The sequence below is a fragment of the Chaetodon trifascialis genome, chromosome 2 (assembly GCF_039877785.1).
Source record: "Chaetodon trifascialis isolate fChaTrf1 chromosome 2, fChaTrf1.hap1, whole genome shotgun sequence".
Classification (NCBI taxonomy): domain Eukaryota; kingdom Metazoa; phylum Chordata; class Actinopteri; order Chaetodontiformes; family Chaetodontidae; genus Chaetodon; species Chaetodon trifascialis.
This window is the reverse complement of record NC_092057.1, coordinates 7,598,172-7,625,431: the sequence shown is the minus strand read 5'-3', so window position 1 is coordinate 7,625,431 and position 27,260 is coordinate 7,598,172. Positions and strand designations below refer to the sequence as shown.

Genomic DNA, 27,260 nt, shown 5'->3' with positions numbered 1-27,260 from the left:
ATAGAAACGCAGCAGCTCAGTTCTCATGAAATACTTGCACTGTACGCGTGTCTGGGTCATATTTTTCACTATGACTGTACACCGGCTGCGCTGCTTCAAACAGGGATGTACTGAGGCTAATTTGGTCTCGTGTTTACTGCATCTTCATATTACCATGAAGAACGCACATGCAGGCATGACAGCAAACGGTATGCTGTGAAAAGCTATCAAACCTCCTCATAAATAAATCATCACATCCTATTGAGTTTAAAGAGGGACATAAAAAAAGCAAAAAAAAATATCTCTCCTGTTCTGGTCTGCATAGTGAATTAAAACTGCATGTGAGGAGAGAACACTAATCATCTCTGTGAAAAGCAGCCTGTCCTCATAAGTGGGTATTAAAAGGACAAACAAAAGACATCGAAAGCATCCACACGATCCTGGTCTGCATCACAATGAATTTGTCGATTACAAAAGGAGCGACAGAAGTTTCCACACCATTCAGACGACGCTGAAATTAAGTCAGGCAAAACGAAGGCAGGCCAAAAAAAACAGGAAATAAAAGCTGTTGATATACATAAATTCATACACAGCTTCATCTGCAGCTGAATGTGGTTTCTGCATGGCTTCAGCTGGGTGGGCCAAATATAATCACAATTTTTGTAAATGTCAAACCATCCACAATCACCTGCATCCTGAATGTCTGAATTTTCACTTTACTTGACACGCAATGAACATTTGCACTTGGATGCCAGTTTATTAGGTACACCTTGTCAAGATGAATGCAATATAAGATAAATAGCTCTTACATTCAAACTGTTTTAGAGGTGTTTAATAACTTTATGCTCATTTTGAAGGCCGCAAATTATATAGATCAGGATAGACTAAATATTAGGAACACCTCTGAATATGTTATATTTTAGAATGATGCAAATAGACTGCCAAAGCACAGCATTCAGTCTTACCAGGATACACACATGGCTACAGTACAGTTTTAGCTCCTGATATATTCCCATTTGTGTTTGTGTGGCTGCTCGTGGCAATCATACACAGCTTTACACATTTTTTTCTTTTCACACATCCTTCTTGCAAACTTGTTCACATGTACAAAAGCTGACAGCAACAGACTTCACCGGCAATTTGCACTGTCTGAAAATCATGCAATCGCTGATAAACTGTCTGCAGTACAGGCCCCGTGAGGATCCTGCATGACACTCATTACCAAGAAACTACAACAAAAACAATGTTTGTGGCTCTGGTCCTCAGGGGCCTTTTCCTCATCATTCACACTAAAAGTCACTTTCCTCACTGTGACGCCTTCGTGATTTCTTCAGAGTGCACTCCAACAATCTGAGGCACAAACATCTGGTTGCTAGCATCGCAAACGGCCTCCCATGCAGATCAGCCCACAGCTTAACTGCGTGAACTCCTGCTGAGATACTCAGATGTCTGCCATTGCTCTTGCAAAGTGACACTTCGCCCATGGCCACGATTCAAGCATAAAAGGGTATGAAAATGATGCAGCATTAGGTTTGATTCTGGGGGATTTGCAGTCTGAATGAAGCACTTGTACAGAATCTGGAGCCAGAAGCAGTTGCTATCAGAGGTGTGGACTGGAGTCACATGAACTAGTCCTCAGTCAGACTTGAGTCATGAATCTGATGACACTGGACTTGTTCAAACAAGTCCAGTGTCAAGACTTGCAACTGGACTCTGACTTTGACTGTAGCACCAATGACCTGTGACCTCCTGTGGGCTTCAGCCTTTCAACATGGGATGTCTTTTATTCTCCGCAACCAGTAAACTAAAAGTATTATATTTTGTTATATTTCGTCTGTTGTCATTTCCTTAAATATGATTGTTGCATCCGTTCAATAGCAGATGAAATTGTCATTTTTGACACACAAGCACACAAGCAGACAGATAAAACCTCAGATTATCATATTCAGATGTAAAGACTCTGTGGTGCTGTGGTGAACAGAACAAACGGGCTGCAACGTGCAAAAAGTGGAAAAGAAAACAGTGAAAAAAGGTCATCACAATTTTGACTTATTCAAACTGTTCTGTCGGACATACAGCACATATTCACATCAGAGAAGCTGGAAGTAGTTTGACATTTCTACTCTGAAAATGACTATTAATCCATTCGTAAAATTACTGTAGATTCATTTTTCCATTAATCAACTGATTGTTTCATCTAAAATTGAGTGGCAGGGATAAAGACTCAGCTAAACTTTTGTCATTGTTAAAGTTAATTTATGCACAACACATAGAATTGTCAAAAAGCAGCCATTGCTTCAGAAGCAATGTACATCATCATCATCTAATGTACAAATCTATTTAAATATTTTTTGAAGTGTGCTTAACAGTTTACACAAAGTGTAAGACTTGAACTTACTTGAAACTTCCTCTGTAAACCTGAGACTCATGTGTGACCTGCAGAACACTGACTTTGACCCAGTTCTGCTTGTGGTTGCATTGAGAATCCGTTCAAACGATATTTAGACTTTTCAAGAAAAAATCTGTTGCAGGTTTTACATTTTCACTGTATTTTCCATGCAAACAGCATGCAAAATAACACTGTCACTCATTTTATACCTTCAGAACTCATAAACCAGTTCAGTTTCTGCAGGGTCATACAACACTTTCATAATGACTTGGACAGGAAATGAACACAAACACAAACGCTGTGGGTGATTCTGCTGTGTCACACGCTCTTATGGGACATATTCTACTCATATGAAACCGCCTTGTTGTCTAAAAGGCCGCTGAATGTCATTAACTTTACGGTCCAAATCCAAAAACATACTTTTCAGAAGTTATCAAGCTTGGCAACCAAAACAATACCCGAAGTTCAACTATGACACACGCCCAGAACTCCTTCCAACCAATCAGACGCCGCTTGTATTGGTGTCAAACCAATCCACTACGGAGGGGGCGGGCAGCTCATGCTGTTGCTAGGGCATGTCCCCGATGACTTTTACTCTGTCAAGCCAATCACATCGCATCTCGCAGCATTCAGCCTGCTCATAGGCTAAGGCACACCCAGAGAGCCCGCCAGCAGGCTTTTCTTATTGGACAGAGGTGCGATCACTCACTTCCTGAGTTTTAGTTAGGTGCTGTTGATACTGACTGTAGTTTGGAGTCACCAAGACTCAGAACTGAATATAGCAGCGCACGTCCATCGCTCTGACACAGTTTTTAAATTTCCATTCCATTACTTCATGACTTGTACATTTATGTAAATAGATTACTTCTATTTTTATAACAAGACAACAGCAAGATGGAACTTAATTCCCTTTTAATTCTGCTGGAGGCTGCAGAATACTTGGAAAGAAGAGACAGAGGTATTTCAAGCTAAACTGACAAGTTGACAGGATTTCTGGGCTAATGGTTAGCTTAGCGTTAGCGTCAGGACGACAGCTAGCTTAACATTCTGTCAAATGTAAAGTTTGAACGTGTCCTGCCTCAGTGCAGGTATGATGTCACTTCACAGACAATGGGACAGAGACCAGGCGATGGGAGCAAACTGGACCTGGTAGCCTGTGCGCTGGGAAATAAGAGCTTTGTTTCATTACTTAAAGTGTGTCACGTCTGTATGAAGTATGTTTGCAGTATTTCTAAAGCAGGACTTGTAGTTTATCCTCAGGGTGTACCGCGTTTTTGTTCGAGCTCTTCGGACGCGAGTAAACAAGAGTGACATTGAAAATTTGAGCCAGTATGACGATGACAGATGCTCGTAAATGCTCATTAAGAATAACCTGTTTAAAATAGAGACTTTGATTAGGGTGCACAGTGATTTATGGATGTATTGGAAGCGGCTGCATTGGTGATCGATCACGTTTTGTTCGCGTTGAAACGATCGTTTCTATTTCATCTTTCACTGTTTCCCTAAACGACTCACTGACAGGTTACCATTTTTAAATTCCTGCATTTCAGACTCACTAAATGAACGTTTGTTTTGTTTGTTGTTTTTCTCCATAGAGGCAGAACACGGCTATGCGTCCGTTTTACCGTACAGTAACGACTTTTCCCGAAAGAAAACGAAAGCCTCGCCAATTTCCAGAAAAACTCAGAACAACAGGTAAATATAATTCTTTTTTTATTATTTAATTTCTCTGTGTCATCTTATTGAAACACGCAGAGAGAGGAGGGCTGTTTTCATGCATACTGCCGTCTTTCTGCTGCCTGGGCTGGGCTCTCTGTTTTGGTCCCTCCAATAAACACTGCCACGCGTACACTGTCAACTCTGCTGCTCCCTCTCTCTGCTTCTCTCTCTCTCTCTCTCTCTCTCTCACACACACACACACACACACACACACACACACACACACACACACACACACACACACCTAAAAAAAACACCCCTCCCCATGCAGAGAGAAAACACACCCCTCATGCAGCACCTTTGGTTTCAGTCCCAGCCTGCTGTCACCAAAGCTTCACATGCTTTTTATTTTCTAAATATGTGTGATGTTAAATGAAAGTACCCCCCCCCCCCCCCCGTCAGGAGAGAACGCAGATCGAAGCTTCTGATCAGATTATCGACCGCTTGTCATCCTCTGCTCATTAAAGTGCGGTTAACACTCGTTCATCCTGACCTTGGCCCCGTTCAAGCGCTGTCTGCGACTAACGTAGAAAACGTAGATAACGTAGAAAACGTAGAAAACGCTGCACGCCCTGAGTTTCAGTTTCGGTTCTGACTTATTCACTGGCTCGTTGAACAACAGGTTAAAGATCATTTAAACGTCAGCAGGTTAACATTTAATTCTCATTGCTGAAATTTAAAGGCCAGCGGGCCGCTGATAAGGCACTTATGCCATCACTGATTAACCTGATTTAGTCGATTAATCAATTGTTTTGCCTGTAAAATGTTTAAAATGCCCAATCCAATTTCCTAAGGCGCCATCTTTTAAACCCTTCCTTTATCCAGCCATCAATCCAAAACCCAAAGATACTCATCTTAATGTCTTACATAATTTAATCGATTAACTTCTGATGTGGTGTTCTGGTGTGTCAACAGCTGGCTGCTGACACACCAGGTGGTCCATCACAGTGTAGCTCTCTCAAATTGATTGGATCAATGTGGGACACACCCTCATCACGAATGCTTTTGATTTTGGCCGCAACACAGGATTTTGACATGCTAGGCTCCATGTAAATGTGCTTTTATAGGATTATTTGATCAGGTGTGCAGGAGTGACCTCTTTCATCTGTTAAACAAAGCTGCGCTGTGTAATAAATTAGTTTCCGATCAAACTTCCACAGAAACATTTGCATGGTGTGTCAGCTGTCAGTCCAGTTTCATTCCCAAGAGCGCCGCCACATCGAGATCTGATGAGGAAAATAAGGCTTCCTGTTGGCTAATATTGACTTTGGGAAGCACAGCGAGCCTGATTTCCTCAGTAGTGAGTTCAGTCACGGCATGTACCACATGCTAACCTGTGGTATCACTACTGTCATTACACCGAATGTGAAAGTGATATTTGTGTCTGTTTGCCTCAAATGAGAATACAGTCTCTTCCACATTCCTTTGATCCAGGCCCTGACGGAGTCACACAAGTATTTTTAAGTATGTGTGTTTATGTGTGTGTGGGTGAGGGTGTGTGTGGCGATGTGGCACGTGGGTGTGGTGGCTAAAACAGACACCCACACACTGACACACACCAGACTTCATGCACCAGACCTGCTTTTCCCTCCTTTTTCTTATGACTGCACTGAGGGCAATACCTTAATTCCCTTTATACTCTCCTACAGTTTTTTCAAGCATCAACAGGATGCTGGGGGGTGGGGGTGGGGGGTGAAGTAAAAACACGTTTCATGTTTGAACTTAAAGCGTATTTTCAGTTGAACAGAAGCTGACTGTTGGTTAAAAAGCACAATGCTCTGCTTTGTAGAAGTGGTGTCAAAGCGTTCGGTGTGATGATCAAATCTGCAAATTAAAACAGATAACATGCTTTGCTGCGGTGCAACATTCAGGGCGCATGGGAAGAAAACAAAACAGTCGGCAGTCTATTTGTGTGCAAAGAGAGAAGAAACCCTGGTGGAGTTTCCTTTTTTACTTGCAGGCTGTTGTTAAATCAAAATGCTTCTAAAAAAAAAAAAAAAAAGATGAAGACCTGGAGTTTTATAGCTGAGACTCCTCCTGCTTCACCTCCCCGTCACACTAGATGTAAAATTAAAAATATAAATAGCGCAGATGACAGGAAAAAACAGCTTGGCTTCTTTTGCATCCTTGAAATCCCTCTTGTGATTGTAGGGAAACGTACACATGGTCCTCTGAGGATGAGCTCCCGTCAGTTTCATACTCCATAAAAGGCTCGTTTACAGGCCTGTGATCATCAGGCCAGCAGCCCTTTGCATGCCGCACCATTCTTTTACATAACATGTAAAGGTGTGTGCTAATCTGCTGTTAATACAGGTCTGCATGCATTCTCGTCCTCTGCTATCGGCCGTATGATTTCCTGGTGCTTTGACTGGGCTGTTTCCCCAGTTTGTGCAGGTTTGAATAGCAGCTTCCTCCATGGCTGAATCAAGCTGTCTGTTGTCCTTTTGGATCAGGTTATTAGCACCAGCGTAACATCCTGCGCTCCTTCTGCGATGTTTTTGCAGACGCCACATTATCCCAGTTGCACGGTCAACTGCAACCCTTTTTTTTTTTTTTTTGTCGCGGCGTCGCCGTGCAGAGGCCTGAGCCTCCTCAGCGCAGCTGTGGGAACCACTGCTCCACAAGCACAAGGGCTCTCAAACAGCGGAAAATGTGAAAAGGCTTGTTGTCTGTCTGGCCTTTTGTTGGTGCTGTTTTTGTTTTTATTGCCGTGGTATCCATGGCGGTCTCATGAACAGAGGGCCTGTTTCAGATGGACTGCAGTGCCCTCGCTGCTCCCGGCCACACGTCAGAACAGGGGGTCTCCTCGGAATAGCCCACACGCCGAGGAATTCTGCAGCGTCTCGGCCTCCAGACGTCTGAGTGTGTTTTTATCCCTGCAGCAGCAGCAGCAGCAGCAGCAGCAGCGACGGCAGTGTGTGCTGTTTGGATGTGAGGGTGGGCAGGGTGGGGGGGGCGTCGTGCAGCGTCACAGATACTGATCTCTCTTTCTCAGGGTCAGACACTGACAGATGTCACACAGACATGGAAGAAGATTTTGAAAAACTTTATTAAAACGTTTAAAAAATCAACGCTTGTTTGTGCTCTGTAAGTCAGAGAGGGCGCGCAGCGGATGAGGCCTGTGTTGGAGTATTATAATATTTTATGTCTTAGGTAAAAGTTCATCATACAGCAGCTCTGGCACTGAAATGCCTGAAGCCACCTGGAGGCAGACAGAAAGGAAAGAACGTGGAGGACTTCTTTGAAGTCTCGACACATTTTTCCAGAGTGTTTCTCAGATCTGCTGTTTCTTCCAAACGTCTTGCTTTCATCTGTCTTCTGTTCAGATCAAAACTCTTACAAACCGGGCCCCTCTGCGCCGCATCCCGACTCTCACGTCATGTGATTTTTCTTGTGTAATATTTTGACAGCGTTCTAGCGCCCGCCGCCATGACACTCATCCCCGTCTTTTGTCTGTTTGTCCTTTCAGATCGTCACACAACGAGCTGGAGAAACACAGGTAAGGTGACGTCCGAGGCCGTCGACCTGCTGCTCTCTCACTCTTGTTCTGATTTGCATGCTCTGCCCGGCGCCCTTCACTTCCTGTCACAGGGTGAGGGGACGCAGGCTGCAGGTAAATGTCAGATTTTTGTCCTCTTGGTCAAAAACGCCAGATTGGATCAGAGGTCATCTTCAAAGAGATTTAATCAATTCATTCCCGGTGTGTGAAAATGGATAATAAGCTGATTTCAAAGAGCGCCTCTCGTTGATTAGATCTGTCTCCATTTCACGGATGAGGCTCGTTACCTTGTATGGAAGGGAATCCTGTCAGTAATGTGATAATCCTGCAAAGACGGACACTGTGGACGGAGGCGGGGTGAACCTGCCCCTCGCCCGTTGAGGCATACACACACACACACACACACACACACACACACACACACACACACACACACACACACACACACTCACGTTGATCCTGCTCCACCCCCCAGCATGCTCACATTGTTTTTATTCTCCCCTCCTTTCGGGGTACAGCGCTCAGCTCATGCTGATGTGATATCTTTGCTCATTAAAGGCGCAGCCGTCTGTTTTTCCTCTGTTTGACTTCACCAACACGAGAAGTTACTTCACAGATCCAAACGGGTTCATGTCAGGAAGCAAAAGCCCCTTCTCTGAATGAGCAAAGCCAAGCTGCTTTAAGGAAAAACAGTTTTTTTTTTTCAGTGCTTTTTCTGCATGAGGGTCACCAAAAACAAAGTGCCTGCCTCAGAGGATTCAGGAAACAGCTGATGTGACTCTCAGCATGTGAGTAAAGGCTGAGATGGGCGTGTTAGGCTGCGTGTGCGTGACACACTGTCAGCCACATCGAGGGATTGGGGTTTGCCAGTCACATGTCTGGCAGTGAGTAATGGATGTGTGCAGCGCAGAGAAACATGTGTGGACATATTCCTCCTGACCTGAGAGGCTGAGAAGGCCCCGCTGGTGATCACACCGCAGGTGTTGACACACAGTTACCTCACGTCCAATGGCGGGCGTGGTCGGTTAGCAGCCGGGTGACGTCCAGTGAAACTGACAAGTGCCAGTAAAGACTTCCATAATCAGTTTACTCACTTCCCTTGTCGTCACGACGGCCACAGGTTTCTAGAAAAGCCGTTTTTTTTTATTTATTTTTTTTTTCACATGCAGTGTCACGACTGTAACGGTAAATCATGTGACCTCTCTCACCCACCGCCGTGATGTAAACTTTGAACTGTGTTCGAATCCTCTGCAGGTCGCGTGGCTCTGTTTGCATTAGTCAATACGTAAAAATACTTTTTATTCTTCTTTGGTGCAGCCTGCTGCACTCATTTGTAATGACAGGCCCGCAGTGACGAGGCTGCATTGTCATCCTTGCAACATAACGCGTCCCGATTCAGCCCCCGTCTGGGCCCGTGGCCTCAAATTACACGGTCATTACTGCGACACACAGGTTGAGTTCAGGCCTGAGAACAATCCTCTGCAGTGCTCGTGTACATCTTGTATTAGACTTATACTGCGATTGTGTAACTTGTTGGCCAAGAGGAAATTAATCACAGTAATTTTGTCAAGCAAAAGTGACCAACATTGGCTGCTTTCAGGCACTCAGATGTGAGGATTTTTGCGTATTTTCTCAGTTTTGTATGAAGCGTATTGAATGTGTCTTGGTTTTGGGGCAACAAAGAATCGCTGTGTGCTCTCACAACACGCGGTGGGCCTTTTTTCAACGTTTTCTTTCACTTTAGAGACCAAATTAATTAATATCTGAACAAATAACCAAGAGAGTGACTCAAAGCAAACATTTGATCAGTCCTAAACCGACTGGTGCGCTGCTCAAAGGAATTTTCTGTGTCCTCAGTTGACTTGTGTGTCTGCTGCTGCTGATTCATAAGAAAACCAAAAGTGGCGTTCAGCGGTCCTGTTCAACCAGTTTAATGAGCATCCGCTCGGAGCTTCACCCTGTCTGATCATCTGCAGTCCCAGTATCGCTGCCGATAGCTCGACCTCCTTCACACCCTGGAACGCCACTCCGGGGAGGTGCTGTTGTTTGAGCCCTGACTCACGGCCTTTGTTTGGTCATATGTCTGCGTGTTTGGTTCACGCCGGTGCGGCACAGAGCCGTCGCTGTGCTGTACGCTCACGTGGTAACAAGGTGACTGACGGACGTCTGGTTTGGACGCCAGAAGGCACCGAAAGCTGTCACTGAAGCTGAGGCCCTGTCGGAGTCCCAAAAGTCTAATAGAAATATGAAATGTTTTCTACAAACCCCTTTTTAAAAAAGAACTTTGCCTGCACAAATATCTGATCCAGTAATAAGTAAAAAACTCAGTACCAGCTGTCAGTGCCTGACATATCTTTCAGGTATTGGTTTTGCCTAAATTTGTCCATTTCCTGTGGACATCAGGCTCTCCGGCTGCGGCTCAGTGTGTCATGCATGCTAGGTGTCTCATGAAGCTGACTGCTGCTTTGGCAGCCGTTCAGGAGGCGCCCTGCATAAATTTGTGCCCTGTTATCAGAGTGAGACGTCAGGGCGGGTGCCAGCAGCGTCCCACCGGGTCGCCCGTCCTGACGTAACCTGCTTATCTGCTGCGGCCCGAGTGCATCTGTGGCAGCTCTGTGCAGACCGTCTCGAGGGCGACTCTCGCCTCTCCTCGCTGCGTTGGCACAGGCCGGGGCTGCAGAGCATCAGCTCGACGCTGCTGTGCAACCAAACGCTGCCGTGTGGTCGGTCTCCGCTGGCATTGCTTCCTTCCCATTTCTGACTTCAACCGCCTTCGATCACGCCTGTGACGGCTTGTCCACGCCACAAGTTTCCTCTTCGAGAAACACCAAGAGATTGTGAAGCTGCAGAGGTTTTGTTTTCCCACATGTCACCTGTTTACAGGAAATCTGAGTCCAGTCATGCCGGGTATCTGTTGAATCTGTGGTGCTTCCCTCGAATGAAGAAAGGCTTTACAGCTCTATTTTTACCTCTCCTGACGCAGGCGCCACCCATGGCTGTCAGGTGCTCTCGGTTTCATTTCTGACTCACTCAGATTGATGTTTTAAGTTTGCAGATGGCTTTCAACAAACCGTATTGTCTTACAACGTGTGTCATAGTGCAGAAGATGTGCAGCAACTGTGCGACACCTATTGAACTTAACTTTAAGCCTACATACGGCCACAGGAGCAGGCGTCTGTCACGGTCTAATCTGCTCTCTAATTAAATTTACTCTCCCAGTGTCTTGTACTCCCAGCTGTGATGAATGACTTATTTGGCTTTGAGGAACTCTTTCCCCTTGAGTGAAGCTCCTGTGTGGGTGTGTGTGTGTGTGTAGGCCAGGCCGGGCACCTCGCTGAGCCGTTTGAGTTATGGCGGCGTGTCGGTGGGAGGGGGGACCCTTCAGAGCGCTCTCACTTCACCTCCTTGCCTCCTACTCTTTGTCTCCTTCGGTCTCTGGAGACCACATCTGTTTTCTCAGTTTTTTTCCTCCTTCTCCTCCTTCTGGCTCGCTGTTTTTCGGCCCTGAAAGCGCCTGAGTCAGCAGAAACCTGAGGCGGTGAGGAGGAGAAAGGCAGCGCTCCCCTCTCACAGAGCGCCTTTATCACCCTTTACTGGTCCTCCTGCCAACGCTCATCTGTGCCTGTTTCTCTGCTTTTGAGACATAAATCTTGCGACAGGCCAGGCTTTGATGGACCTGTTAATCCTGTTCATCTGCATTTTAATGTGGATTATAAACTGCACAGCCAGTTGAAGATAAGGTCACGTTATGTCCACATCCTGCTTTTACAAACGATGAACAAAGAGTTAAATGTCATGTTTGTCTCTTTCAGGCAGCTACATAAACAAAACGGAAAGTTTCTTCTTTCCCTCCAGTTCGGGGTTTGGTGTGGCGCTCACATGACCACATGTGGGATTTGTACTGAACTTCCTCAAATGTCACACTGTCAGTTACATTCCTCATGTGTGTGTGCTGACCTGGAGTCATTAGGCCTGCTTGGGTAGCTAATAAGCACAGTGAGGACCGATGTTCTGTACTCGCTCTAGTCATTAAGGCACGTGCAGAAGCAACGTGTATGCATGGATAAGATCATCTATCGAGGTATATGTAGTGACATACAGCATCCTGATATATGTGAGAGTGCAGCTAACAATTATTTTCATTATCTATTCGTCTGCCCAGTGTTTGCTTAAATGTTTTGTCTGTAAAGTGGTAAAAAATGTCCATCAAAACCAGCCAGAAAAGTGCAGAAAATCCTCTTAGTGTTTGGCAATGTTTGCTTGAAAAATGACTTATACCATTAATCCATTATCAAAAATTGAATACTTACAGAAAAATCGAGGTATTTAAGCAATTTGATGAGGAAATTCTGCTAATTCAGGACATGCTCTGCAGCAATACGAGCAGCACTAAAGGGATGTCTTTGTCAATATAAGCAGTGCAGTAAATCTCACACAGTTCACACTTTTCTGTCCTCTTGTGATATATTTAGTCATGTTGCTTAACCTTACGACAGACTGGGTTTGTCCACACTGAGTTGCGTTGGCTGCGGTCAGTGGACGTAGCCTCAGTCTGGGCAGTAACTTGAATCAAACGGGCTGCAGCTGGAGGTCGGCAGCGGAGGTCACATGTGGAATTTCTCCACCCTGAGGTCACCGGGCGCTGAGGAGCTCCGTGGTCGCTCAGGTCAAGCTCGGCCACAATCGCAGAGCGGAGCCGCACGTATGCGTCTGCAGACGATGGCGTGTTTGCAGACGGCCTGTATGTGATCTTTCTGTATGCTCACACAGGGATATTTGAGCAGGTGACCGCCGTAGACCTACATTTAGGTGAGAACATTCCTGCTCCCTCTCAGGTGTCGCTGCTGCAGGGCACACCACTTTTCTGTGCCGGTAAACTCTGTTCACACCCCAAAGCAGATGATGCTCCTAAAAACAAGAGTGCAGAAAGCACTTTAACCAGGTGCGTGCGTAGCTCTGGGTTGGGTGTCAAGGGCGAGGAAAGACAATTAAAGAGGTGAAAAGGGAGGAGAGCAGAGCCGAGAGAGCCGCTCATGGTTTGGTCCCTCGGGCCTTGTGCGAGCCTGAGGAAGAGGAGGACGTGGAGACATTCTTGAGAGTTGCTGAAGGGAGGGACGCGAGGCAGCGTAGGACGTGGCTGCTTTGTGTGTCGAGCAGGCAGCCTGAAATTCAGGTCAGCAGAGTATGCACACATACGCTGGAATGCAGAGTTAAGTAAGAGAGGCGGTTCGGGGGGCGAGTCTGTGGGTCGACGGGGGTCACGGAGCTCGCAGGCCGAGCTGAACGCTCTGCGGCAGCTCACACGTTTGCCGCTCGCTTGTTTTTTTGGCTGGCAGGGAGTCACAAGCGAATATTTGTTTGATTATGCATAGATGGAGTGGATCACAGCTGCAGCCAGCCTGTCACTCGTCAGTCTGCCTCGTCTCTCCTGTGTTGGACTCATCGTCCACAGCAGCAGTTTGTAACGAGTCACAGGAAATAAGCGTGACTTTGTGCAGCAGAGACGTCTCCTCTGTTCGTTATCTCACAGTCCCTCAGATTTATCTCGCTGCCTTCGAGGAGGCTTCGGACCCTCAGAATCGACCCCACCCCACCGCTCTGCAACCTCCTCTCAGGAGTAAACAGGCAAAGTTTTACAGTAAACCCGGAGGCTGGGATCGCCCCCCGTACCGCTGGATTCCTGTTTGTTAATCATTGACAGGGATTGGTTGTAAAAGCGGAGCTCCACGCGTCGGGGGAATGTGTTTATTGAGCTCGCTGAACTTGTCTCTGCTAGTCCGTCAGACATTTGCAGATGTACTTTTCACTGCACGCAGCGGAAGGCGATTAATGTCCAGGTCTGTCATTTGGCATTGTGTTGAAATGATTCAGAGATGCACAGGGAGACCTTTCCTCAGCCCGACCCCCCCTGTTTGCTCGCACGCTCTCCTCTTTACACTGCGTCTGACATCTGTTTTTCTGTTAACACCAGTGTAAACTGGTTGTGCTGAGGAAGGGATTTTGTGATGATCCGCGCTCACACAGGGGATTGTTTCACTACATGAAAAAAATCAGATGAACCTAATCACCAGGCATTCCCGAGCACGCCCAGCGGAAAATCCAGTTTGTTTTGTGGAAATACTACTACGACGAGTGAACAACAAGCTGTCTAATTCTGCAGTTTCCTGTTCTTTAATCACCGGCAGAGCACGCACAGCTCATTCCTCAGTGTGACTCTGCGAGTGGTGAAGTCAGCAGGCCCCTCCCTCCGTCTGAGCTGCTGTTGTGGTTGTTTTGCTGCTTGCGTGTGAGAGCGTAGTCATGTGAGACGGAGCGCCTTGTCCCAGCCATCAGGAGAATGTGTTTATGGGGGACTTGAATTCGTCCGTCTCGCCTCACAGTTGTCACTGCACACAGCGGGTGGGCGTGGCGTCTAAGTCACGACAGAAAACAAATAGGGCTCAAGCCAGACGACTGACATTTGCTATCAGCGTGATAAAAGCTTCTCGCGCCTCCTGTGCGACCCTGGTCTTGCTGACAGGGCGACCCGGCGAACCGCTCTGCCGGTTTCACATGAGCTGCTTCAGAGCCGTCTTATTTTTGTGCCCTCTGACAGCACATCAGATCTCTGTTCAATGTAAACATGCTGAGGGCGGGGCGGGACGGCGACAGGGAGACTGATGAAGGGCCGCTGAAAGGCCCAGTGTGTGTGTGTGTGTGTTGGCTGGCCTAACCCTGGGCAGGGTCCCTCACCACCTTAAGAACCCCTCCATCTGCCTGGTTCTCTCCCGGGAACCTGCCAGCCAGATGTGGAGCCACTTCACTGGCAACCCCAAATTCCACCACCTCAACATAGTGACCCACACTCACGCAACGCAGCCCCCGCTTTCACTTCACAGAACAGCGACGCGCTGTAAACAGGGGCCAGATGCATAAAGTTTTTCTTTTCTTGTGTCCGATTTAAGAAAAGACACTGATTCAAACTCTAATGTCATTAAAAAACATTCAGACATTCATACAGGCTTTAAACAAACAACAGGTTAGGCTGCAAAACAGAGGAAAACGGTTAAATTATTACTTGAGCTGACTTCCTGGTTTGACTAAAACTTTAAATTTGGAGGTCATCTGAAATGGTACCAGTCCCTCATTGCAGTGGAAAATGCAGCAGGTCAGACTTCTCTTTAGCTTCTCTTTAGCTTCTTCTTTTTTTTTTTTTTTAGCTTCTTTTAGCTTCTCTTTAGCTTCTTTTTAGCTTCTCTTTAGTTTCATTTTAGCTTTTTTAGCTTCTCTTTAGCTTTTTTAGCTTCTTTTTAGCTTTTCGTTAGCCTCTCTTTAGCTTCCTTTTAGCTTCTCTTTAGCTCCTCTTTAGCGATGTGGTTGTGTTTCCAGATCTCTGCAGTCACCCCGGTGAGTGCAGTGTTATTATTACTGTTATTATTACTGATAAGAAAGACAGCCAAAACCATCAAAATAAGATCCAAGTTGTAATGAGCTGGAATCATCCTGTAAGCCCTTAAAAACACTTCAGATCCTCTTTATTTTGGAGACGTCGAATGACTGCGATACTCTGCATTTTGAGGTGAAATCATGATTGTGACCACATGAATCTGAGCAGACCTCTCACGCTGATGTCTCGTGGGATCAAGTGGAAACTGCACCAGGACTGCTGGGGAGCAAGTCCGCTCTGGCAGCGAGAGGAAACACTGCCGTGGTGTCTCTGATGACCTTTGACCTTAGTTTAGCGGATTTGGCTCCCTGCCACGGCCGGCCGCTCGGTCCCGGCGTATGGGTGGAGGAATGCGCAGGGCTGCAGCGAGCTCATTAAACAGTGCAGTGAGTGAGGGGTGAGGGCCTGTTGTTTGCACTGGCTTGCCTTCTCAGGCCCTGCAGCTCTTTGTGTACTGATAGATGTCCAACCCCAGAGCCCTGGACGGTCCTGGGACTCTGCTTTCACCAGGACAGTGTGTGTCAGCCATTGTGTGTGTGTGAACACTGAAAACTGATCACGGTCACTCTGTTCTTGGGTGCAGCACACATCACTATCCTTCAGACAGAAGCAGGCTGCTGCAGAGACACTGCTCGCCTTTGACTCGAGCAGCAAAACACGATATTTCACAGTTGTTCTCCTTCAAGGCCCAAAGTGTGAGCACATCTGTGAGAGAGGCCGGTCTGCACCCAGTAACCTTGCAGCATAAGTCAGCAGTTTAAATGGCTCGTTCCAGTTTCAGCAGCGTGAGCCAAAGTGAGCAAAAGTTCCTTTAACCCGCCCCCCCCCCCCCCCCCCCATTGATGGGGAGGGAGGAAGAGGGGGAGGGAAGGCCAGAGATCAGACACAAATCATCCCGTGGTGCAGTGCACGTGAGACCAGTCAGGTGGTCGTTTCCCTGCAGACACGACTTCAGAGCAAATCAAATTGCAGATTTACTATTAAATCCTCAGCTGCAGGGAAATTACAAGCTGCTTTGTTGCTGCACAGCTTTGGCAGTTTTCATTTTTAGCAAAGTCATGGAAACTTTTCTCTGCTAAAAGGCTGCTGTTGCACCAAAACTGCACAAGTTTTCACCGTGTTTGTGGCAGAATATGAAGAGAGCGTCCTGTTTTCAAGCCTGACAAACTGGGAAACTTGATGTGATTGAGGACCGTGTGGGCCGGGCTGGCCGCCCCCCCCTCATGCACACAGCGCTCACACTCATCTGGTGCCACACTTCGCTCGGCTGTTCGAGGCAATCTGATAAACATTGCGTGACCAGGACTTGGCTTAGGAATAACAAACTGGAGTGAGGGAGGGTCCCTAACCCCCGCTCCAAATCGGCTGTGCGCTCTCGAAGGAAAACATGCTGGGGGGGGTATGCATCAGAAAAGTGAAGCTGTTCTTGGACTCGAGGCATAATAAAGACGGACAGAAGGGAGACGTGGCTTTTAATGATGTGGACGTGAAACGTCAGGAGAGTTACAGTAAAACATTCGTTTAGGTTTCTTTTTGCCATCTGCACTGATGGTGATATTATTTTTCATTCCACACTGTTCTGTCAAACGTTTCTCAGAGGTGCATTTCTAAATGTCATTTTAAATGATTTATGAGTGATGGATTTCATCATTCTTCTTTATATTTCAGCCGTCGTCTCTGTTCGCGATCTTTAAACTGGATCCTGAGCTGCGCAGCACTTTGTAAAGAGTGTTTCACTGAGCTCTGTCCATTAATCATTGATTCATTCTGACATTTAATAGTGATGACTGCAATGGTTTGCAGGTACACACGATGAATTATGGGTACGCTAAAAACCTCGCTGATGCAACATTGCGTAGGACAGGTCTATTGAGTTGAGCGGGTACAAGTGTGGATGTGCAAATGGTTTGAGGCGTTTCTACATTCATTCATGGATAATTGTGGGAGTGAAAACGAAGCTTGTGCACGTGCACGCTCTTCCACAACCGCTGAGATTTCTAAAACAGAATCAGGCCAACAAGTGTCTTCAGAAAGTTTTATGCATCTGGCCCCAGGAGAGGCTAACTGTCCAGTCTTTGTGCTAAGCTAAGGTAAGCTAAGCTAACTAGCTGCTGGCTGTAGCTTCATATTTACCAGATATGACAGCAAGGAGGCAAATGCATTTTCTTTCAAACTTTCTATGAAAGATAGACTTTTGCATCAGAAACATGTTTTAGTTTCTCTTATTTTAGAGGTTTTCACATAAGCTAAATGTCAGTCTGGTGTTTGCCCTCTCCCATCTAATCTCCTCAGCGTTACACATTTCTGAGCAGCTGTTAGGAAGGTCTTATTCCACAATATCCTTTACGGCTGCATTTTCATTTTTCCTAGAAAGGAAGTCCAGAAATCGGGTGTGCTCGCCTCCGGCTCAGTTGTTGAGTGGCAGGTTTGTGCTGCTTTTGATGGAGGGTGTCTTGAAAAGAAGGGGTATTTCTGCAGGCTTGAATGCCAAACAGTGCAGACATTGATTTTTATTTCAGTGTGGTCAAAGCGACGGTGAAAGTGCATCTGTGCGTGTGTGAAGCCTCTGCACGCCAGGTAAAACATGTGGTGAGCACACAGGTGGGGCCGCTGGTGAAGAAGTGGGTAAAAATGGCAGTTTTCCTGGGGGGTGGGGTGGGCGATGGGTAGTCAGAGTATTTGGGGAACGCCTTGTTTTTGTTTTTCATTACAAGTGGGGCTGCAAGATGGCGGCCCATTGGCTCCAGTTACCGTTTGGATGATGTGTGTGGAGCTCTGCCTCGTGCAGCTGAGCACACTATGCTCAAAGAGGCCTTTTTTCAACCCCAGAGAAAGTCATCAACGAGCTCGGACCCCGCTCCCTTCCAAAAAAACACTCCTCTCCCCCCTCTGCTGCAGACCCCCAGCTCCTTCCTGCCCCGCTTCCCCTGGCCGCGGTCCAAGTGCTTCATGTGGCTCGGCTGGGGCAGGTTGGAGGTGGGCCCCCGCCCCTGTCCTCAGAAGACACTTGTTTTCCTGAGGGATGAGGGTGTGTTGGTGTTGGCAGGGTGGAGCAGAGGGGTTCAGCTGATGGGGGGAGGTGGAATTGCCCCCTGGGAGAGGAGGAAATAAAAGAGCGAGAGCACTTTCACACGGCCTTTTTCTTTTTTTTGGGAACGCCTGTGTGCACCTGCAGAGGTAGAGATGCACTTCTCTTCATTCTTTTTCTAAATATTTAAAGATCCAGTGCTTTTATAGAGCCACGGTCAAATCCCAGGAAATGAAAGATGCAACTGTCACTCAGAGCTTTGGGTTATTATGTTTAGTCACTGAGATTCTTGTTGTCCGCAGGCCGTCTCTGGTCCACCTCTAAACCAAACAGACGGGGCAGTGAGAGGGTCTTACTTCATGTGGAAAACACAGGAGACGCCCTTCCTGAAACAGAAACAGGGAAAAGAGAGTGTGTGCGTGCGTGGACAGAGTGCGTCCTCCGGCGTCCTCGGCCCTGCGGCAGCTTCGTTTCTCTGCTTAGGTTTATTGTGGTTGCGGCGACGGCCAGCAGAGACGTTGCATTGTGGGAGTTTGTTTACCGTTCAGACGGAGTTAGCCAAAGGAACGGGAGGAAAGGGGGAAGGCGAGCTCAGAACAAAGAAACGCTTCATGGACAAGCTTGACTAATGGACGATTGAAAGTCCTTTATGAACACGTCTGAATGGACCAAGGACAGACGGGGAGGTAATCTGCTGATAAAGCTGCAGGGAATAAAAGCAGTCCTTTGAAATAACGTACAGTGTCCTCGCAGAGTCACTCAGCGTCTGCAGCGAGGGGAGCTCTGCGAGGATCCATCCAGCGAGCTGTTTGCTCGGGGGTCCGGGGTTGTTGGCCTGCGGGGCTTTGGCAGGGATGCAGGGTTTTCCGGGGCCACAGTTCTCGAGCGACCAGAGCCGATGAGAAACTTCTCATGGCCGTCATTTTGTTCAATGACGATTTTTGCACGCGGTCGTTGTGGCCGTCAGGAGTCTCCTCGGGGACGCTGTCGTGTCACGTCGGACCGGACAGTGAAAACAGCTGATGTTGACGGAGGAAAGTAAAAGCTGCTCTGTTTATCAATATGACATTTCCTTTTTCATGCTGGCTTTGTAGTTTGTCCGCATTAATCACAATTATTACAGCCCACTGGGCTGGACTTTGGTTGGTTGAACGTCTGGTTGGTGAAGCTATTCTCAGTTTCATCACATGGAACCAGAGGATTTATTTATTTCACAGCACATGAACTATAAATATCTTCTTATTGTGGATCTGATGCAGCGACACGTTTCACAGACTGGGAAAGATGTGGAACGCTCCAAAAACACCTGTTTGGATCGTTCCACAGGTAAACAGGCTCATTGGTAACAGGTGAGAGGATCATGACTGGGTATGAAAGGGGCATCCTGGAAAGGCTCAGCCGTTCATAGAGGATGGAGCGAGGGTCACCACTTTGTGAACACATGACTGGATGAAGGAGATGAGCACATTGAATGATTTCATCTAGGTTAATTTTTTTTAACTTCTTTGGAATCCTTTTTTCTGCTTTGTGTTGCGTTCGAGGTCGTTTGCGTTGCCGGTGGACAAGGTTACAGCTCCTCACGGCGATTTGAAAGTGGTTTGCTGGAGTCTCTGCAGGCTTTGAACGGGTGAAACCGGCGAGACTCTGCACCCACTCCACCCTCTGAGTGTGCAGCGTCTCACGGTCAATCAGCTGACTCCGAACCTGCAGAGCATCATGTCATACTCCGCCTTTCTTGCTGCTCTTCTCACATTTCCAGCACAAGAAAAGAACATGAGAGGGAGGATCGGTGTTTGTTTGTGCCCTTCAGGATAAGCTCTCCACAGTCTGTTTGTGTAGGTGTCTCCTCGCCTCCCTGCCGGTGGATGTCTGCTGACTCACCCTGTGCTTGTGTTTGCAGACGTGCCAAACTACGGCTGTACCTGGAGCAGCTGAAGAAGCTGGTGCCTTTAGGTCCAGACAGCACGAGACACACCACACTCAGCCTGCTGAAAAGGGCCAAGATGCACATCAAGGTACTCAAAAACCTAAAAATCTGATGCTTGACCTGTTGTAACATGCCTGACTGTTTCTCTTTGCATCTTTTCAGAGCCCTCGTTTATTAGCTTGACACAAACTGAAGAATTCATTCGCTGGCGTCAAATGTTCCTTCTGTCTTTGCTTTCTGGACTTTTGGTCAAACAAAACCAGCAATTTAAAGATACTGTGTTTGCAAATGAATGTTATGAAGGGCATTTTTAGAAGCAGAAAGAGGAAAGTAACTCCCGTGTGGAGAAAAACTCCATGAAAGTCCTTTTTTCTTCCTCTGGAGCTCTGCGAGCGCCACGCTCACGCTCGAATTCTCCCGCTCCGCTCAGCTGTTTGCTTTCCTCCCTTGCCCTCTTTAAGTGTTATATTGTTTTCTAATCTTTCAATCAGAGCGGCTCAGAGCCTGCCAGAAAAAACAGCTCCTCAGACTGAAAGGAAGAAACTAAACAAACCCAAAAAACCCAACAAATGAGTCCACACAGTGGAATCTGCGGGACATTTGGTAGCTGATTGTTAGATACGTGAGCGGAGATAACTGGATGTTAGGTTTGTTTAACTCCTTCTACGACTCATTAACTGCTGCAGCACACGCACACACGCACGCACACACACACACACACACACACACACACACACACACACACACACGAGCTGTAACGTACTGTGAGTACAGTTTGTTCTGATGTTTACAAGCAGCAACAGTGTGGTTGGTGGAAAATCCAGACGTAGCAGTTTTAACCCTTCACTTCCTGTTTATCGTGCACGTCCCCTCCGCTCAGACGCTAATTCTCGTCATTGCGATGCTTCTTCTCGCATCACAAGAAGCCACGTGTGTTCGACTCACTTTGATTCACCACCGAAAGCTCTCACATGCAAATAAGAACAAAATGGAATCGCGCGTTGAGTCAAAGCCTTCAGAGGAGCTCACGTTTATTTTTACTTTCTAACCTCTCGCAGTCATTTTTGCTTATTTCCTGTTGAAATCTGGTGTTATTAATTGCTCTATTTTCAATCTCTGGCAGATGTGTGATCAGCAGAGGATGACAGATCAACACAAACAGCATCTGTGTGATCGAATCCAGATTTAAACATGAAAAATAATTCTAAAAATAATCAACTGGACGAAAACCCAGCGTGTACTTTCACTACATGAGTTCAGACATGTTTTACTTTGTTCCGTTTGCTGATGCAGAGTGTGTGCCGTTGTCTCTCCTTTAAATGTGTTAAATGATGTTCTGGTCCATCAAACAGCGTCACTGACTCTTCTTCTTCTTCTGTGCGTCCCTGCAGAAGCTGGAGGAGCAGGACAGGAAGGCTCTGAACGTGAAGGAGCAGCTGCAGAGAGAGCATCGCTACCTCAAACGCCGCCTGGAGCAGCTTTCGGTGTCCGGGTCCGTGGAGCGCATCCGCACCGACAGCATGGGCTCCACCATCTCCACCGACTCCGAGCAAGGTAGGCTGGCTCCGGGGTTTAGATGAGGGTGCAATGCCTCAGCTGAAAGCGTACGTGGAGATTCACTCGCGAGAATGATGCGTCCGCTCTGGGCTCTGCTGTGGTCAGAGCTTTATGGCACGCAAATCAATCGCAGATCACCTCCATGTGTTTGCTCATAACGACGGAGACGAAGCTCCGGCTGAGGTTGACGCCTACACTGAGCACCTTGACGCTGCACCTGTTAAATAACTGCGCAACACGACTGGTGCTCTCCTCCACACTGTGAACTCAGAGCTGTTCGGGTGTTTGCGTTCCTCTGCCGCCCCAGATAAACTGCGATCCAGGTGAAAGGCCACGCGATGATCAGCCCGGCCTTGTTTGCCTCGTGGTCAAAGGTTAATGCCACAGATTGCAGATGTCGCTCTCCTCTGCAGCTGCTGAGGGAATTCAGCCATGTGGCCTGCAGGTTGGCATAAATACTAACAGTACAGGACTTCTGTCCACTGCTGCTGGTCTGAATGTCACTATCCTGAAACCCCAGTGAGAGGCTGACAGCGTCAGTGTTCTTCATCAGACGTCCTTCTCCGATAATCAGACTGTCGTTCGACCGACTTTCTGCCGCTGGTGTGCACAGATAAGGACGTTAGCAGGGTTTGAACGTGTTTTTGTCACGTCATGAGACTGAAAACTTAAATTTAAACGATTCGTCGTCTCACCTCTCTTTTTGATATCAGAACACTTTTACCTTTTGACGCGGTCGTACGACCTGTTTCTTTCTGAGCGTAACCCGAGCTGAGGCGCCGCCATGTGCTGCTCGCCGGTGTCACGGATTCCCCCAAACCCTCAGCTGGGACTGTTACAGTATGTTTGCTAATCCTGGATGAGGTAAACACACATGCAGTTGTTTATCAATGGACGGGGATTAGCTGTGGGAGCACAAAGATCTGCCTGTTTGCTGGAGTTAATGGCTGCCTAAATCCGGGTTTAATCCGCCGGCGCAGCGGGCTCCCTGATAAACGTGCCCACAGTCAGTGGAAATAAACAGTTTCCTCTCTCTCGTTCTGTTTCGAGCAGTGCAGGAAATAACGTGGTGTGTTTTCTGTTTGCGTGCAGAGGTGGACATCGAGGGCATGGAGTTCACCCCCGTGGAGGGAGACAGCGTGGACAGCATCAGCGATGGTGAGGAGGAGGAGGAGGAAGAGGAGGAGGACCACTACAGCCTCCAGAGCAGCTCCAGCGACACCAGCTACACAGCCACACATTCCCACAGACTGCAGCCGCACCACTGTTAAGACACCACGCGGCTGTCCGTCTCCCAGCCGGCGTCCTCCCCCATGCTTCCCTCCCCGACTATCTGCGATTGCCAACGCCGCCCGCTGCCTACATCAGACCGGTCCACCGCGGCGGTACGCCCCCGATCTGTTCTTCCTTTCCCGGCCCCGGCTCTCCAGGAAGCACGCGGGGCTGAAATGCCACTCAAGCCTTCCTGAACCCCCTGACCACTGACCCTACCTCACCCTACTGTATCCTGCCTGAACCCGCCCCACCTGACACGCCCTGCGCCCCGCCCCCCCCCCCCACTGCCCTCATAACCCCCCACTAGTGTCGCCGCAGGCTCAGAGAGAGCGGAGCAGGATTGGTGGTTTTAACGGGACTTCTGTGTCGTGGTGGACAGCTTTGACTTGTTATTCAGGATCTGCAGAGTGCAGAGTGCATGTGTGTGCGTGCGTGTGTGCGTGCGCTTTCGGGGGGAGTTTTAGGTCAAAACAAAATGTCGGCTTCACGTCGTCCCTGTGAGGCAGCGTCGAAGATCGACACTTTGGGAAAAGATGGAGAGATCAACGCCGCTTCATACCACTGATGGAGCGAGCGGCGGGGTAGTTTAGCTTAGCATCAAGAGTGGAAACGGGGAGCAGCTCGTTGTGCTCGCCGGGATCGACAGAGCTCACTAATTAACGTTCTTGCTCGTTTGTTTGATGTGCAGAAAGAATGAGGGTGTAACTCGTTCATACGGAGCCTCTGAGTTGCTGATTTATCTCATTTTTGCACACTCAGGCTGCCTGATTCTCCCTGTTTCCAGTCTTTATGCTAAGCTAAGCTAACCCACTGCTGGCTGTAGCCTCACACTTAGCGAGCAGAGTGGCATCAGTCCTCTGATCTGACCTCCCAAAACGTGAAGCTGCTCTTTATCTTTGTCTGCTCTGTAGGATCGTGTCAGCTTCCGTCTTCCTGAGCTGAAACAGCTGCTTCTGCAGGCCAAACTGGAAGAGTCAGAGAGCTGCAGCGGAGGAGAAAGAATGTATATAGATGTACAGCTTCTGTCCAAACCCTCGAGTCTCCCAACCACTACTCCACACTACTGACCACTACACTGTACAGCCGATGGTGTGGATGGACAACCGCGTCGACTAACAGAAGGAGTGTCCTCACAACTAAAACTCTTAAAGATTCACATCATGTTTCCTCAGTAGCGAGTTGATGTAGCAGTAATCTGAGAGAAGGGTGCTTCCTCTGAGTGTTTCGATGATCCTGATGGAGCGCGAGGTGTCCGGGAGAGGTCCGCCTTTTGACCCGCCGCCGGCGACCTGCAGAGGAAGAGGAGCACGCCTCCTCTTTCCTCCTCACTAACGGCTCCTTCTCTTCGCTCACGGCGCCATTTACGCCAGAATTCGTATTTCTCTGCAGCTCTGTGACTTTTCCAGGCGGCGTTCACGCGTGCGTGGGTGTTGTTTTTTTTGTCCGATTAACAAGTCAAAGCTGTAAACGTGGAGAAGAAAGCAAGAGGAAGGCCAGCTCTGACGACTTCCTCTCTGTAGACGTGCTTCATGTTAGCCAGCTTATCGAACTAATCACGCTCAGCGGAGCTTTTCGTTTCTGTAACAGACTAATAATCCTATCTCTCTCTGCTGTTCTTGTCTGGGGCTTCTGGCGCTGCTGAACTCTCGAAACGTTTCTGTAATTTATGCACAGTAGTCACTATCGACGGAGGAGTCGCTTCAGGCGCTCTCTGACCTTTGATGCCCGCCAGGCTTCGGCCTGCGGCGGTCTTTACAGCTTTGGCGTCCCGACGCTTCTGAAAAACCAGGGCCAGTCCTTCACGGCAGGTCTGACCAAAAAAATCAAAAACTACAAAAGACTCAAAAAAAACTTGGATAGAAAAAAAAAAGCTACGTGTCGCTAAACGTGATGTTAGCGTGTAGTCTATATTTCTTCTAGTAAAGTTTGTATTATATTTTCCTAAATGTTCTCTTGTAACGAAAAGACAAAAAAAGAGCGAGTGTGCTGTCTGTCTGCACGTCTCCGTGTGTGGAGGACAGACGGACGGACGAGGCCAGGCTCGGTGAGGGGAGAGTGGGGGCGGGGGGGCTCAGACACTGGCCCCTCTCCCTTGGATGACTCTCCTGCTGTCATTCTGTGCCTTGGTGAGCCTTCGACCTCCCTCCTCCTCCTCATCCTCGGTCCCTACTCAGGTCACACTCTCCCCCCTCCCCTCCCCTCCTGATCTCCCCCTCATCCTCCCTCCTCTCGTCCTCCGGCAGGGCTGAAAGCTTTCATTTTGACCCCTCCCATGCCAAAACGCTTCCATGAGCGGGGGCCCCTCTGAGCGAAGACCTCGTGTGGTCTCTACTGAGAAGACGCCGCCGTGTCATTCCACCCCCTCTGTGCCGCCGCCTGCTAGCACCGCCTCCGTCACCCACACTGGTAAACTCCCATGGCAGCTTCCAGTCGCCCCGATGGTCACCGGCGGGGTTCAGAACTTCTGGGCTTGAAGCGAGTTTGTTTTTTTTGTCATTTTACTGTCGTTGTTTGTCGACTTTGTGTTCGTTGAGCGGGCGTCACCGGGAGAGGAGCGATAAGAAATAATCCAATCAATGGCAGCTTAAGGTGTTATCCTCCGCGCTCCCGGTGGTCCCACAGTGTTACCCATCGATCAGGGGACCCCTGAGACGCAGCAATATGACCACAGTGTGCTGGGGGGCGGGGGGGCGGGCCGGGGTTCACGACAAGCAGGTGGTTTTGCTTTTGACTCTGTGGTGCATTATTTTTATTTTTATTTGGTGACCAACTCTATTTTGTTTTGATGAATTTTACCTCCTATCTGCACTCTCTCCACACTGCAGGAGGGCAAAAAAACAAAATTAAGTCGAGATTAAAAAAAAAGAACTTTTTTGGAAAAGCTGTTTTTATTCTTTGTCAGTTTACATTCATGTCAAAGGATTTCGTACACCATGTTTGTAGCAAAATGTCCTTTTTCAGTTTGTCGGTCAAACGAACAACTCAGTCGGCCTTTAATGGCAATCGAGTTCTTCTCTCGCACAGAACCTCCCATTGGACGAGCCGAGGGCGGGACGTGAGTTTTTCAGCGGCGTCGTTGAGGAATGAACGCAGCGCACGCTCTGATTGGGCGGTTCGTGAGCGGGTGACTGGCGACGCTTAGTTTGATGCTGGATGGACGTGTTTATGTAAAATCTTCTAATGATGTGCCTTGGAAAAAGTTATTTTCTTAAAAAAAGAAGCAGAGATTGTACCGATTAATGAAGACTGTTCAGTCAGTCAGCTGTTTGAAGACGCTTCAGCTCGGCGGCGGCGATGTCACAGAAACGCGATCACATGATCAGCCTGCGTCCTGAAGCTTGAATTGTGAATTTCCCTTGGGGATGAATAAAGTATCTATCTATCTATCTTGAGGAGGATGGAGGCTCCACAAGTTGAATTTAGGGTTTATTAGCTCTCCTGTGGTCGCTGGGATTTGACCTTTGACCTTTTCAGGTGATGCTACAGATTTGATTAGTTTCCCGCCTTTTGAGATCCAAACCGCTTCCACACGGCTGACGTTCTGTCGTCAGTTTCCTCTTTGCAGACGGCTCAAACGCGGTCGTGTACTTCGGCGTGAAAGCCATCAAAACACTGACTGGCTGTTTTTCCTGCAGTGCGATTGGCCGTTAGATCTGTCCGTAGCCCTGCGTCCTTCTTCATGCAGGAAGGTTAACGTCTGTCGAAGCTGAAGCGGCTCCTCCGCGTCATTCAATCGATGGAGGACCGAGCGAGCGAGCGAGTAGAAACGAGGTTTGATCTCTGCTTCCGTGTCACTGTTGCACAGAGATTTCCTGAAGCGTGTTGGGTTTCTAAGAGCACAAAAGCACAGTGTGCAGAGACGGGGAGGGCTGAAGCGCAGACCCCAGGTCAGTCTGCGCTCACAGACGAAACCAGAAACCTGCTGAGTAACGTTGCTTCTAAAATCAACACAAGAACTTCCACGAAATATTATTCCTGCCAAATAAATAGTCACTTTTAACCTTCCTTTGTGTAATTCCACATGAATAGCTTTAACTTCTCGTAGGCTTTAGGTCAGCTTCCCGCTTTCCGGACCTCGGCCTTTGTGTCTTTTCTCCTTAGTTTGCATCTTAGTGTATCAGCGGCGGCGTTCTGGAGGCTGCAGCGGAGGGCGAGCTGGCTGGAGGTTAGAGGAGGAGGAGGAGGAGGAGGAGGTGTGTTTGGGCTGACGTGCTGTGCAGAGTAGGGAGAGTTCTGTGCCAGAGACCTGTGAATATGTTCCTTTTTAGCGGATGTGTAATATGTATTCAGAAGATGTTATATAAGTTCCTTTTTTTTTGTTTTGTGTGTGTGAGCGTGTGTACACGAGTACCCGGTGCTGCCTACGTTTGAGCAAACACTTGAAGGTATTGTGTATTCTCTCATTGTAATATAATTAAAATGTTTTCTACATAAAGCGGCTGCAGCCTGATCATTGCAGAG

The 27,260-nt window shown here is 47.9% G+C and overlaps 1 protein-coding gene across 1 annotated transcript; it reads left to right on the top strand.

Annotated features, from left to right (window-relative positions):
• Nucleotides 1–3,089: 3,089 nt before the first annotated feature.
• Nucleotides 3,090–27,231, top strand: mxd4 (MAX dimerization protein 4). The gene is made up of 6 exons (XM_070978730.1): nucleotides 3,090–3,326; nucleotides 3,964–4,063; nucleotides 7,557–7,586; nucleotides 19,941–20,055; nucleotides 21,359–21,521; nucleotides 22,617–27,231. Exons 1-6 carry the CDS (start codon nucleotides 3,263–3,265, stop codon nucleotides 22,793–22,795), a joined length of 651 nt encoding a protein of 216 aa, XP_070834831.1. The 5' UTR covers nucleotides 3,090–3,262; the 3' UTR covers nucleotides 22,796–27,231.
• The last annotated feature ends 29 nt before the right edge of the window (nucleotides 27,232–27,260 follow it).

Coding starts and splice junctions, on each gene's coding strand:
- mxd4 (XM_070978730.1), top strand. CDS start 3,263: ATGGAACTTAATTCCCTTTTAATTCTGCTGGAGGCTGCAGAATACTTG. Junction 3,327..3,963: donor CTTGGAAAGAAGAGACAGAG/GTATTTCAAGCT, acceptor TTTTCTCCATAG/AGGCAGAACACGGCTATGCG. Junction 7,587..19,940: donor AACGAGCTGGAGAAACACAG/GTAAGGTGACGT, acceptor TTGTGTTTGCAG/ACGTGCCAAACTACGGCTGT.